Source organism: Sitophilus oryzae, unplaced genomic scaffold (genome assembly GCF_002938485.1).
Source record: "Sitophilus oryzae breed Bouriz unplaced genomic scaffold, Soryzae_2.0 scaffold_358_pilon_pilon, whole genome shotgun sequence".
Classification (NCBI taxonomy): Eukaryota; Metazoa; Arthropoda; class Insecta; order Coleoptera; family Curculionidae; genus Sitophilus; species Sitophilus oryzae.
The window spans coordinates 1,338,181-1,353,438 of record NW_022146927.1 but is presented as its reverse complement, the minus strand read 5'-3'; the positions used below and the strand labels follow the sequence as shown (position 1 = coordinate 1,353,438).

The window sequence follows — 15,258 nt, the reverse complement described above, 5'->3', positions numbered from 1 at the left end:
AAGACAAGTACGGAGTAAGTAAATGACGTTAACAGGGCAGTTGATACCAAAAAATCATCAGGACGGTATAAAAAAATTGTTGACCTAGTTCGGTAAAAAATTACCGGATTTATTGCTGTAAAATCTTATTTTTCGGACTGAAATCAAATATAATAATAATAATTTTAATATCCAGTCCTTTATTTTATTTAAACTGTTTGTTATACGTCAAAAACTTACCTGTGCAACTTTGTCGAGTATGTTATACCACAATATAGATTTTATAAAATATTTTTCCGCACGTTTTACTGCAGTTTCTTTATTTTAAATTTCTATATTTCGCGATTTAGCGTCGCAAGTGCGTCCCGACGCCCAAAGCGACGCTATGTCTCTTGTTTCACAGCTTTGTCTATTTCCGCTTGATTTATAACTGCACTTTAGTTTGAGATTCTCGCACTATTTTTCAACTTAAACAGATTTAGGTTCGTCTTTGGCGCTTTTTTTGATTCTTGAACCGTTTTAAGACTCAAAATTTCGAGAGAATTCAGTAAAAGCAAAATAAAAGTAAAAAAAAAACGAATTTAGGGTACAGTAGAGTGTTTTTTCAAAATGTTTGCTCTAAATAAAGATGAAGCTTATTAAAACAAAAATAGCTATATGGATAGTTAGTAAGGGTCTGAATTAATTGAAACTATGCTTGTCGCATGTAAAATTTTATATTCTTTTGGGATATGTCTTACTTTGATCGGTAATGTTAATAGTTTTAGTGGAGAACCCGGGAGAGACAGCAGTAGTTCGGCTTATTTTGTCTTAAAGCTGAAAAAACAGGACCAGTGTTTGTACCGTTGAAAAAAATATTAAAAAAATTCTAAATGAAACAAAACTATACTTGTCGTATGCAGAATTTTATATTCTACCAGAATATGTCTTAGTTTGAGCTGAAATGTTAATAGTGTTGAGGGAGAGCCCGGGAGAGACAGCGGTAGTTCCGCTTATTTTGTCTTAAAGCTGAAAAAACAGGATCAGTGTTTGTACCGTTGAAAAAAATATTAAAAAAATTCTAAAGGAAACACAACTATATTTGTCGTATGCAGAATTTTATATTCTACCAGAATATGTCTTAGTTTGAGCTGAAATGTTAATAGTGTTGAGGGAGAGCCCGGGAGAGACAGCGGTAGTTCCGCTTATTTTGTCTTAAAGCTGAAAAAACAGGATCAGTGTTTGTACCGTTGAAAAAAATATTAATAAAATTCTAAAGGAAACAAAACTATACTTGTCGTATGCAGAATTTTATATTCTACCAGAATATGTCTTAGTTTGAGCTGAAATGTTAATAGTGTTGAGGGAGAGCCCGGGAGAGACAGCGGTAGTTCCGCTTATTTTGTCTTAAAGCTGAAAAAACAGGACCAGTGTTTGTACCGTTGAAAAAAATATTAAAAAAATTCTAAAGGAAACAAAACTATACTTGTCGTATGCAGAATTTTATATTCTACCAGAATATGTCTTAGTTTGTGCTAAAATGTTAATAGCGTTGAGGGAGAGCCCGGGAGAGACAGCGGTAGTTCGGCTTATTTTGTCTTAAAGCTGAAAAAACAGGACCAGTGTTTGTACCGTTGAAAAAAATATTAAAAAAATTCTAAAGGAAACAAAACTATACTTGTCGTATGCAGAATTTTATATTCTATCAGAATATATCTTAGTTTAAGCTAAAATTTTAATAGTGTTGAGGGAAAACCCGGGAGAGACAGCGGTAGTTTTGCTTATTTTGTCTTAAAGCTGAAAAAACAGGACCAGTGTTTGTACCGTTGAAAAAAATATTAATAACATTCTAAAGGAAACAAAACTATACTTATCGTATGCAGAATTTTATATTCTACCAGAATATGTCTTAGTTTGAGCTGAAATGTTAATAGCGTTGAGGGAACGCCCGGGAGAAACAGCGGTAGTTCCGCTTATTTTGTCTTAAAGCTGAAAAAACAGGACCAGTGTTTGTATCGTTGAAAAAAATATTAATAAAATTGTAAAGGAAACAAAACTATACTTGTCGCATGCAGAATTTTATATTCTATCAGAATATATCTTAGTTTAAGCTAAAATTTTAATATTGTTGAGGGAAAACCCGGGAGAGACAGCGGTAGTTTTGCTTATTTTGTCTTAAAGCTGAAAAAACAGGACCGGTGTTTGTACCGTTGAAAAAAATATTAATAAAATTCTAAAGGAAACAAAACTATACTTGTCGTATGCAGAATTTTATATTCTACCAGAATAAGTCTTAGTTTGAGCTGAAATATTAATAGTGTTGATGGAGAGCCCGGGAAAGGCAGCGGTAGTTCCTCTTATTTTAGTTTAAAGCTGAAAAAAGAGGACCAGTGTTTGTACTTTAGGAAAATGACACCTACAGATTAACTGCACCATTGACTGTCATTCTCCAGCCGTCTTTGATTTCGTTTTTTTTATCATACGGTATTTATTGTTTAAAAAAGTAAAATCGGTAATTATTCATTTAAAAACTATCGATAAAAAAATGCCGACGGGCAAAATGACAATCATTTCAAAACAATACCGGGCGAAGTTAGGATTTTGTAGGATCGAAAAAATGTCAATCATTGGCATTGTGTCGCGGTGGCACCGGTCCTTATCGACGGGCTGTCAACTTGTCGATATCGACCCCTTTTGTTGTTGGTCGCTGTCAGATCGACCGTATCGATAACGGCGCCGACTACTGACCGACGGTACGTTGCCCAGTACCATCCTATACAGGGTGAAACAAAATATATATTCGACGAGAATAAGTTTTTAACAAATTTCAAAAACCTACATCGAAACACAATTTAAGCGATGTTAGACGGTGCGAGTGGATGGACGGGTGATCATCAGCAAGCTCTCTATACCTTCTTCCTACAAATCAATATTATAAAATTTATCATCTCGTTATTTTTGTGCATTGTGGGTTTGTTAAAGTGAAACTTCTTTACGCGTGATGGGAATAAAAATTCAAGGCCGTGACACACCACGCCCTTGACACGACATGAACTTGACCATCCCTTGTGCTAACGAAAAAAAAGTGATAAGGATCGCACCAAGAAACATTTGATTTAAAACTAAGAAAAGCATTATAATAAACTTGACCTGGGTACCGATATCCTCTGGTTGTGTGCTAGAAAGTAAATTTTCATGCATATTTTCATCGATAGATTTGTAGCTTCTGAATAACGATCTAGGTAAAACATTTAGCTTATTTGCTAGCTCAAAATTAGAATTATTAGAGTTAAGCAACTCGCGTTTTCATTGGAGGACATTATCATACTTATTTCAAACCAATAACCAACGACAATATTCGTATAATTTAACAAAATTACTGTAAACCGTTATAAATACGAATTGTTGGTTAGGTTCAAAAATTTTTCTTTTTTTAAATAAATTTAAGCGTTAAAATTATTAGGCATTTGCATAAAAGTGTGTATTTTGGGTGATATTCCACAAAATTTGCAGCCTATTGAGGGTATTAAGGTTGGTTCTCAGATTGTTGCTAAAGATAAAAAGGAAACTATAAATCAAAATGGATTTTTAAAGGTTAAATTTTAAGTTCTAATTTCCTCCGCAATTTCCTGAAATTTTCCCTAATTTCCGGTTGAATTTCACCCCTTTTTAGGATTTATTCAACACTTTTTGTCGTACTGTTTCAGGAACTATATAATATCGATGATTCATGGCATAAACTATATGTATAGGTTTGATTTTTTTTTGTTATTTTGTGCTAAAAATTATAAATAATAATTGAAAAGTATTAAAGAAAAATTATGAAGAGAAATCATATGAATTCAGATTTTTTATTTTCATCTAATTATTTTTTCCAATCAGTGGGTCTAATATTATTTTCTTTATCTTTACAGCTACAATGATGATATCTAGGACAACGCCCAGCTAGGTCCCACTTGATAGTTAAGCGACCGCAGACGAGGCACACGTTTGGATGGGTAACCGTCTGAAAATTCCATTGTGCTGTTGTTCTAAGGCAAGAATATCTCAGGAGCAAGTGTGAAAGCCAGAAACATATCTGAGGTAAAAAATGAATCATTAGACGTTTGTGATCAGAATATAACTGATACATATTATGTGTATATACCATACGATAAAAAAACAGCGTCAGAGATGGCTAAGCGAGGTATGTCATCGATCGCGGCATTTTGAAACTGCTCGCCGTTTTTTCGATCATATTATACCGTATGATCGAAAAAAAACGGCGTCCAGTTGGCTGGGAAATGACGATCAATGACATTTCCCATATAAATTTACATATAAAATGACAGCGATTTCATAGTCATCGTTGACGCCGTTTTTTCTCGATCATACGGTATCTGCATCTGTACCGTCAATTGTGCTAAATTTCTATTTGTTTAACTGGCAACAATGGTGTGTATATCTGTAATAGATTTATCCAGTGGCGTAACTATACACCAATATAAAGGGGGCCTCAACTCACTTATAAGATAATATTGATTTGAGGTTAAAATCGATTTTAAACGACCCGCGATAATCATATGTAGTGCTAAATTTGAGGTTGATGGGGATAAGCACTCTCTAGTTCTCCTTTAACTGCGCCACTGGATATCTATGAGATATCTACATATTGAATAGGCATATCTGTTTAATATACCATGGAAGTGATATTATATACTATATTAATTTTTTTTATTGATTTATTGATATTTATAATGAAAATAAATAAACATTATTTATTGTTTAACATATTTGTGTTCAAAAGAACCACTGAAAGTTTGGTCTCCGTATATTTTTAAACCAGTGATATTTTCATACTTGATTTTAAACTAGTTATTTCTTTTTATTACAGGTTTGGATCTATGAAACACATCACCCAGTAAGCTGATCAACTGAACTTTTCTACATTCCAACGACACTGCAAGATACCCATAACTACCAGGGCTTCAATACCAGCTGGCTTTTGTTTATTTTAATATAATTTCTTATAAAATATTTAGTATTTTTAGATAATATTGTATTAAACACAATTACATTTAAATAAATAAAACTTACAGACCTTTTAAATTGATTTTGATTTACCCTGTATATGACCTCTTTGCTCCTATATGTTCCTGGTAGAAATCCAAAATATTCCTCGATCTTTAGCAAAACTTGCATAAAATGATTTAATTCTCTTCAACATATTAAATTTCTATCAGGAGGATATAAAGAGCAAGGAGGTATATATGAGATCCCAATAACCAAATATGTACCTCTTCGCTCTTATGTACTCCTGATACAAATCCGAGAAAATTCAGCTTTTAAGAAAATTTGAAAGAAAATTTTTATTCCTTGTCCAAAATTATTGATTTCTATCAGGAACACATAAATGTGAAGAGGTAAAAAGTAAATTAAGTACCAATATTTACCTAGTCGCTCTTATGATACATATCCGAGAAAATTCAATTTTTGTCAAAGATTACATGAAAATTTTTAAACCGAGTCAAAAATCGCCGATTTCTATCAGGAACACATAAAAGCGAAGAGCGAGGAGCAAATTTAGTACCACACGTAAATAAAGCATTAATCAACGGTATTTTTGTTGGCTCTAGCACTTCGACCTCGTTTCCAAAATTCAACCCTTAATATTTCGGAAAGTATAAGGGTTAGAGAGGAACGGAACTCGGCATTCGATAGGCATTTCAGCCCTCTATAAGGGCGCAAAACAAGGGCGCGATCGGAGACCAAAAAATTTTTTGGCGAAAAATGAGGTAAGGGGTTAACCTTCCTTCATTTTTGCCGAAAAATTTTTTTTGTCTCCGATCGCGCCCTAATTATGCACCCTTATAGAGGGTTGAAAGGCGAATCGAATGCCGACTTCCGTTCCTCGATATCTCTTATAGTTTGGAAGTTATGGCCGTTTTTCGAAAAAATCTAACTCATTCGAACTCGTTGGTCAAGTCCTCTGATTTTTACCAAGTGGAATTTATTTTGGCTACCTTTTGTTAAAAACTGACGCTTGGATTTTCGATCAGAAGCATATAAGAGCGAGGTGGTAAATTATGTTTTATTTGAATACCACATATATCAGTGATATATTTTATATTTTTACTAGGTATAATAAAATTAGCTATAGCTGGGAAATACTATCTCTTCAATCTTATGCGTTCCTGATAAAAATCGGTGATTTTGGACAAAAATTAAAAATATTATAAATAAATAATAAAAATGCAATTTTTATTAAAAAATTAGGGATTTGTATCAGAAATACATAAGAGCGAGGGGGTTAATATTTAATTATTTTTTATTTTTTTTTATATAAAATACTGCTTATTCCAGAATAAGTTTTTACTTCACCCTGTAGAATAAAAGGTATTTTTTCCGCATATCTTCACAAATGAGACATAAAGAGATAGGGACCGGGCAGGATTAAGGTTCTTCTTGGCGATGGCAGTACCTGATAGGCGCCAAAGATGACACGCCGATAAGGCGTCCATCCGACGCTCTTCGTACTAATTCCCTTCGAAGATAACATCTCCACCGGCAGCGCAAGATGGTACCGCGATGGTTGTACCGGTGGAGAACGACCTTAACCTAAACAAAGAGGCAGTTATCCTTTTTTTTCGGTCTAATTTTTGAATATATTTTTGAATATCGCATTTTGTAATTCTTCTAGAAGCTATAAAATCAAATGAATAGTATTTTTAGAGACGGCACATTTGAACTACCCAAACAATGTTCGGTACATTTGAACTACCCAACGCTATTTGGTACATTAGAATTACTGGATATATTAGAACTGTTCAAAAACAAAGTTCGTTCCATTAGAACTACTCACCACTGTTTTATACGTTAGAACTATGTACGTAGAAGAATATACGTTCAAGAAACAATTTCAAGGTGGATAATAAAATACAACACATTTCAAAAAACAGTATTCTTTATTCCGTGTAAATTCTTAAATTACAAATGCCAAAAAATCTAACTATCCTATAATAATATAATAAATATACTAGATATATAACTACAGCTAATATTATATCCGTGTTTCGTGTATAAAAAATAATTTATATTTTCTCGAGTCCGATCACATTATTCACCGACAGCGACATCTGGCAACCGTGTCGTACAGGTTATGTCATACGTCCAGTTTCAAAAACAAAGTGTCTCAATTAGTCGGTTTAATTTTTTGGTTTATTACAATATTAGTAGTTTTTCTCTATCATAATATAATAATAGTGAACATTCTACTATAAACAAAGTGTCCGTATTATTGTTACAAAATCTCACAAAATCAGAATTGCACTATGTAGTTTTGGACTTCTTAGCTGTTTGGACCTCCAACAATTGGATCAATCGAAGTTTCTTACCGTTTTCTGATTTCCTAAATTCTTCGAGAAGCTGTAAAATTAAAAAAAATCGTATTTAGTAAGAGTACATTTGAACCACCCAAACAATATTTGCTATATTTAAAGTACTGAATAACTGTTTGCTATAATTGAAGTACTAAACATCCCGAGAAATTTAGTAATGTATATAAAACCGAAAAAAGCGCGTTCTTAACAGCGGTATATTTGAACTACTCATAATAGGAACATTTAAACTACTCAACACTATTTGATGTGTCAGAACTACTAGATACATTCAAACTGGTAAAAATATTTGAACTACAGTTCAGTACAATTAATGAATACTTCGAGAAGCTTAAAAAACAAAAATCGCGTTTATAGTGAGGGTACAATTGAACTACTAAACAGTATTAGATATTTATAAGTACCAGATACATTAGTTAATTGTTAAAAAACGCTCGGTATGTTTGAACTACCAAAACACCAGTTTAATACATTAACAAATAAATTCTTCGAGAAGCTGTAAAATAAAAAACGCGCGTTTTTAATGGTCGGTACACTTGAACTACTGAAAAATCACGTTCGGTACGTTTGAACTACTTACGTCGTACGACAGTTCCTGCTTCAGGATGGCGGTGGTGTGTTCGTTGTCGGCGCAGCAGGCCAGCAGGGTGGGGTAGAGCACGCTGGACAGTTGGTCTACGGAGAAGTAGGGGAAGGGCAGCGAACACAGCTGCTGGAGGACGGAGGGAGATTGGCCGCTAACTAGCAGCATCTGGAATTGAGAAATTAAAGAACTTAGTGTCATAGAAGCCTTTTAAGTATCAAAATAAAATCTTCTTTGGGAAAAAGTTTTATTTTACGCTCTGGTATATCTACCTAGCGGACCCGTTTCGGGGCGGTATCTCTGGCCCGTCTTCGGGTCGCGACGTGAGTTATGCCGCGCGGCGATAAGCAGGGGCGCCGGCTCTCGGCGGCTTATCGCAGCGCTAGTCGTTGGGGCCCCGGTTTCGGCGGCATTCCCGAATCGTTATCGACCCAGGCTAAAACGGCCGTTTTATTGAAAAAAAAAGATGCCTGTGGTATCGTGGAATTTTTGTTTTTTTTTCAGACAGAAAAGAAACGTGTTTATAAAGCAGAGACATTAAGAGAAACTGATTGTTCGTGACCGCATAAAATTGTCCGAAAGGCTTGACCATTATTACGAAACAAATCTGTTATAATATATCATTAAAAAAATAATTCAAAACAAAATCACTTCAAGAAAACATTGTTTTATTTATAAAATTGTTTCGTTTGTAAATCGATCTTTTATGAACTAGAAATATTTTCAGAACATAAAAAAAACATGTTAAGTATACCCTTTCGCCTTTGTGATTAGAACTAAGATTTGTCCTGCATACGATACAAATGACATCAGAAGTGGGTTATCCCTTTTTAAATTTTTAGTTACTGTACACTTTTTATAAACAAAATCATTGTAAAATTATTAAGATCCTTTACCTGATTTTCAACATTGCCCACTGCAAAGAACCCTGTTACGGACACAACTTCATGGAGAAGCTCCTGAAGGGCAGCTAACATGGCAGTGTCTTCTTTGCCGTTGATTTTAGGCACGGTTGGACTAGCACAGCACCATATCAGATGACCGCTAATGTGACGAAACTGTAGTGAGATACCTTCAGCACCCAACACTTCCTGAAAAAGAAAAAAGTTCAATTTATATTAAGACAAAAAAATTACCCAAAAAATTGCAATGTACAATGATTAAAACAACGTTAGGTACATTTGCACTACTGAACATCGGTTTGGTATAATTAAACTACTAAATTTTTAGACAAGCTGAGGGTTGGGTAACGACGCGTGGAAAATTAATTTTCTACGTGCATGTAGAAAAGTGCGTAGAAAATGTAGAAATTCTGAGATATACAAAATTAATTTTGTATATTTAAAACCGTTTTTTTACTTTAGAGATTTCTTCCTTTCTATTTTCTTTAAATTCTATAGCGTTAAAACTGTAATATGTGTTAAGATTAAGACTGCTGAAGATAAGAGACAGTAATCGATCTGAAGATTATTAGAATATTTTTTTTCTGTTTAATCTGAAGACCGTACAGAAAAGTCTGATTTTTTTTCTTTGAAAGTTTTCTTTGTTGCCATTTTTAATTTTATTATAGAAAACCTGTGGTTTCGTAAACTAAATACGTATAATAACAATTATTGTAGTTTGTAGTTCTTACTTTCATTATGTAAGATGATATTTTTTTTGTTGTTCTATTTGAGTCTTACCAAAGTTCACAGAATTACATAGAATTATTCTGTAAACTTTGATCTTACGATATCTGTAAATTTCGACTATGGTGCGTAACAAATCAAGGAAAATTTCGACAGACGATATCCAGACGATGACAGAAAATACGATACGCCTGTGCATTATAATGACACAACAGTCACTGTCACGCATCCTCCCGTTCTACACATCAATTTAAAATAATATGAAAGTTAATAGTTAAGCTTTTTGACATGCTATAAGTATAGTATCCATTTGTTAAATAATAAATAACAATCAGAGTTGTTAGCTTAGTACTTATACTAATCGTTGTGATTGAAGTATTTGAAATAAATATAAACTCAAAAAGAGGATTACAATATATAAAACTAATTTTCTACATCTGGACATGTAAAAAATGTAAAAAAATAATTTTCTACATGTTGAAAATACGGTAGAAAATATAAAATTTTCTACCTACCCAACCCTGGACAAACTGTAAAATAAAAATCTGCGTTTTTAATGACGGCACATTTGAACTACTCAAAAACCCGGTTCGGTTCATTTGAACTACTCAACACATTGGATGCGCCAGAACTACTATATACATTAGAACTGCTAAAAGCAACGTTCGGTACATTTGAACTACTGAGCAACTGTTTAGTAGTTTTCGAATTATGACGAAAAATGGAAATCGTTCGTTTTTTTCTCGTTATTTAAGAGTCTCATTGATTTCACCGCTACGCACACGCCTCTTACAAACAATCCCCTATTTCCTAGAGTCCCACGGGACTCCTCATCGGATGCGGCCAGCCTTTAAGTAACGACCCGGCTCGCGGTGCGGGGCCTACTCTCCCCAGGATGCCCCTGGGAACCCTTCGAAGCAAGCGTGGCGTCGCTAATCGCGGCACCGTATCTACTTACTCTTAGGGCTGCGCGCGTGGTAATTGAATAGATGGATGCAGAAAGAGGGGGGTCGCCCGTTGGGGAATAAGAGGTCCCGTAGTGCCGAACGGATTGAGAGATCTGATGTCTGTTTGTGTGTTTGAACGCGAAATTGGCTTATTATTGTTGTATCTGTCCGATGCGGGTGCGTTCGTGTTTGTTTCGGTTAAATAGCATTAATTTCGGCGGTTTTGGAGTGGTTTGCAGGACATACAGTATGTCCTCGGATTGTCTTTACAAGAGGACTTTTTTATTATTGACATTTTCAAAAAAATGCATTCTCCATAAAAAATTTTGCTTGTTCTAAAATGGTTAATCCCGTTTACACTTTTCCAAATTTCTATACCGTTTTAGAGAAAATAAAGAGAAACATAAAAATATTGTTGAATTTCTTAAAAATCAAAACGTGTTTCTTTGTTAATTTAACTTCCTTTTCATTCTTTGATAGATTGTTATTCATAGAATTTTAATTAACGTCAAATTTTTTGTTGTTTCAAAATGTTAAAGAAGCACAAAATTTATTTAGTTCAATACTACGGAAAGGGTGATGATAGTTATCGCAAAATCTCATAGTTTAATAACAGCAAAGAATATGACGTTAATAAAAATTATTAATAACCATCTATCAAAGAATGAAATGAATTGATTTCATTTAAAATATGAAAAAAAAAATCAACAATATTTTCATATTTTTTTTGGTTTTCTCGAAAACGGTATGGAAATTTGGAAAAGTATAAACGGGATTAACCATTTTAGAACAAGCAAATTTTTCTTACGGAGAATGCATCTTTCTCAAAATGTCAATAATAAAAAAGTTTTTTTCCTCTTGTAAAGACAATCCGGGGACATACTATAGACAGAGAATCAACGAAAACGTTTCTGCACAATATGATAAAATTGCACTATTAAAAGAAAAAAATAATAGTTTAAAAAATTATTTTTTTTTAATAAAAAAGGAAAGAAGAAAAACAGGAAAAAGGATAGGAAAAGGCAGAACTACAGGAAAAGAAAAATGAAAGAAAAAAAAAGAACAGGAAAAATGACTGAGAAATGAACAGAGAAAAAGAAAAGAATAGAAAATGCAAAGGAAAAAACAGAAAAAAACTCGAAAATGAACAGGAATGATGAAAGAGAAGACAACGGGAAAAGGCTAAGGGCAAAGGATAGTAAAAAGGCAATAAAAAAAGTATAGGAAAAAAGCACAAGGCAAAGGAAAAGAAAAAAGAAAAAGTACCGGAATAAGAAAATGAAAGGAAAAACGGTCAGGAAAAAAGGAAAGGAAGAAAGACAGAAAAAAAAGAAAGGAAAGACAACAGGAAAAAGGCGAAAAAAAGTAAAAAATCATGAGAAAAAAAGCCAGGAAAAAGGAAAGAAGAAAAACAAGAAAAAGACCAGGAAATGGAAAAAAAGCGAGAGAATATTTTTATATTAAAAAGGAAAATAGAAGGGATATGAAAGGAGAAAATTATAGAAAAAAATAAAAGAAAAAGGACAGGAATAGAAACGGAAAAGGGCAGGAAAAAGAAAAAAAATCGGAAAAATGGAGGGCAAAATATCAGGAAAAATAAAAATAAAACAGACAACAAAAAGGTAATGAGAAAGAAAAAAAAGAAAGGAAATGGAAAGAAAAATTAGCAGAGACAGGACCAAGGAAAGGAAAATATAGAAAAATAGGGAAGAAAAATAGAAAAAAAAATATAAATGAGGAAAGAAAAAAAAAAGAAAAAGGATAAGAATAAAGGAAAAAAAAAGAAAAAAAAGAGAAAAGGCAGAAAAAATAATAAATATGAAGAAAAATAACGAAAAAAAAAAAAAGACGGAAAAAATAAGAACGGGATAAAAATGATGGAAAACGATAGAAAGAATACCAAAACACGCAAAATACGTATTTTCTTAACCGACACTCACCTGGAACTTGCCCAAATCCACCTCGGCCACCCTCCTCAACAACCGGAACGTCTCCAACGCCAAACTGACGCCCGCACCCGGCAAGGGCGGCGGCGCCAGTCCTTCCCCCCTCGCCGCCGTGGCCTCGGGCGGCAACAGCGACCCGTACAGCATCGACACGCAACCCAGGAGCTCGGTACCGTGGAGGGTGGCCACGAGGTGCGTGGGGTCACCTCCCGCGGTGCCCTCCTCCGGACAGCGGGCGGCAAGGGCGGCGGGGAACCGGAGGGCGGCCAGGAGGAAGGCGCAGGCGGGCGGCTGGTCGTGGACGGGCTGGCGGATGGAAAGGCAGCAGCGAGCCAGGTGGTCGACGAGGCCCGAGCACACGGAGAAGCTGGAAGAGAGAAGAAAGAATGAGTGGTTACCATAAGATTTCATATTAAATACAGTATGGTCATAGTATAAGGAAACTAGTAGCTTTACTCCTTGTCAAATCCTTTGTTCTTTTTCTGCCACTTTATATGACCTTGTTCTCGCCTCCCGTGACCACTGACGTAGCTGTATAGTCGTGGTCTATTAACGGCAAAGTATAGTCGTGGCACTCGCCATAGTTTCACAGATATGTATTTAGGAAAATATGAGTTCACAATAAAATAAAATAAAAAAAATTGATCATCGAATAAAATCTTGCTTGAAAATAGAATATTTTCACATTTCGTGTAGGTAACAATTCTACTGTATCTGAAAATCTTCTGATGGGAAGAAATGCAGAAAAAATATATAATGACATATTTTTATATTATTATCCATTTCAGAGATTTTCTACAACTTTTTTTTTTTATTTAAAACAAGTTTAATTTTATTTAATTTTTTGTAGAAAAAATATACAGAATGTTGCATTTAAAAAAATTGAGATACACCATTTTAAATATTCCGATTTTGGTGACGCCATAAAAAATACCCTATATAGAATAATGTATATAGAATGATGTATAATAAAAAAATAAAACTAACTTTACCATAACTTTTTTTGTGACACCCTGTATATAACAAAATATTTTCGGATACGTTCTTTTATAAACCTTGAAACATATGAATAAAACTTTTTTCACATCTTCGACAACGACGACGATATTGGACTTCCTCGCACTAATGGGGCCCTGTATATATACGGTGGTTTAAAGCTAGGTGTGGGACTTTTCTTCCCTCAAATATAAACTCAATATTTTGTCTATAATATTTTGAATATTGTTATATTACGACCCCTTATAATAAAAAATAAATAAAAAAAACATAAAAAATACAGTCCACTAAATTTATAAGAGATTATGCTATTATAAAATTCTTTCAATTAAAAAATATGAATAATTTGCGGAGACTTTAGAGGTACAAAATATTTACTCTAAAATTGTTTCAAAAACCAATCTATATAAATTATCTCGTAAATTATTATTGGAATGCAAATTTTATGGCAAATCCCCTGACCAAAAAATATTTTCATGTGCATATTTGAGACAACCTGTATATCTAAAAAAAATATTTTTAAAATCTGCCCACATGCTAAAAAAATAATAACCTTTAATTAATATTATAATAATTAATATCTCAGCTTCTAAAATAAACAAATATAATTAAATATTTATTGATAATTACTCAGCTGATCAGCTTGCCGATTTACGTCCGATGGAAATCTAAAAAAAATAGAACATATAGAATTCATAGAACAATTCTTTGAATTATTACTACAATTAATAGCAGCACACAGTAAGGCACTCAATCCGTCTCTGTGCTGCCGCTACTCGTAGCGACTTTTGCTAAGAGATATTTTTTACGTAAAAAGTCACGGAAGTGTATATTTTTTCACTCACTACTTATATACAGGTACAACGAAAAGTTATTACTGTTTAAAACAGTTAAGACACATGTAGGTGGCGCGTGGCGCCACCTACAAATGAGAGTCATATTGACATCAAAATCAAATTTCTCATGTCAAAAAACTCCCAGACTACAATTTTTATCCAAATATTGACGTTACTTCAGAAATTATTTAGAAAAAAATAGAAATAAAAATGAAACTTCTACACCCTGTATCTTCGAAACGAAGCATTTTAGGACATACATTTATACGAACTTTTTTACCTATTTTTATATGCAGAATATGCTGCCGAAGTTTCCGGAATACAGTTCGGACCACCCTGTATAAAACATTTCTTTCTAGACGTGTACAGAACTTTCATTAATTTCATTATTAACTGACACACTTTTTTATTTTTAGGGACAGATTGGAAGTTGTGATCATATCACGCTTTTAAATCACTGATATTAAGTATCAGTTTTAACAGCGTGACTTAAAATTCACGATATCGCTCATACCTACGCAAGACACTCATCGTAGGCAGACCTAGTTTTATTTTTCTCCGTTTTTACAGAGAGAAAAAAATACTAAAATAACCCCCCAAATACACCTCGCACGGCATCCCTTCCCCACCCTCCGAAAATCTGGCAACCGCGCTAATGGACGGGCTTTATTATCGTTCCGTGAACTTCCGAGAGAGTGCCGGCACCGTAACCACTCTCCTACGCCCTTCACAGGCTCCCTTTCATCCTCCCTTGTCCCTTTGCCAGCCCTCACTTTGGCAAACACTCACATTTTGAGACATCGTGTAGTGAAATGGAACTAAGGTCGATTTTTTGTTTGATTCTGTTCGATTGATCTTAGCGAACCGCGAATTTCAAAACAGTCACTAAAACCATCTTGTCATTAAAAAATTACATCAAAATGTAATGATAATAATTGAAAGAATTGCAAATTAATCCTGATTTTGGCTCTTAAAAATTAACCAAGGC

The 15,258-nt window shown here is 33.9% G+C and overlaps 1 protein-coding gene and 1 long non-coding RNA gene across 3 annotated transcripts in view; one reads left to right on the top strand and one right to left on the bottom strand.

Annotated features, from left to right (window-relative positions):
* Nucleotides 1-5,032, top strand: part of LOC115884921 — a 53,684-nt gene extending 48,652 nt beyond the window's left edge. Inside the window, exons 2-3 of the long non-coding RNA XR_004050631.1 lie at nucleotides 3,873-4,041; nucleotides 4,832-5,032. This is a non-coding gene — a long non-coding RNA (uncharacterized LOC115884921). The remainder of the gene's footprint in view (nucleotides 1-3,872; nucleotides 4,042-4,831) is intronic.
* Nucleotides 5,033-6,883: 1,851 nt separating this feature from the next.
* LOC115884872 (S phase cyclin A-associated protein in the endoplasmic reticulum) overlaps nucleotides 6,884-15,258 on the bottom strand; it is a 67,840-nt gene continuing 59,465 nt past the window's right edge. For both annotated transcript variants that reach the window (XM_030903579.1, XM_030903580.1), the window contains 4 exons: nucleotides 12,433-12,805; nucleotides 8,814-9,008; nucleotides 7,915-8,085; nucleotides 6,884-7,362 (listed from right to left, as the gene is read on the bottom strand). In XM_030903579.1, coding sequence (XP_030759439.1) covers nucleotides 7,267-7,362; nucleotides 7,915-8,085; nucleotides 8,814-9,008; nucleotides 12,433-12,805 — 835 coding nt within the window. In that variant the 3' untranslated portion in view covers nucleotides 6,884-7,266. The remainder of the gene's footprint in view (nucleotides 7,363-7,914; nucleotides 8,086-8,813; nucleotides 9,009-12,432; nucleotides 12,806-15,258) is intronic.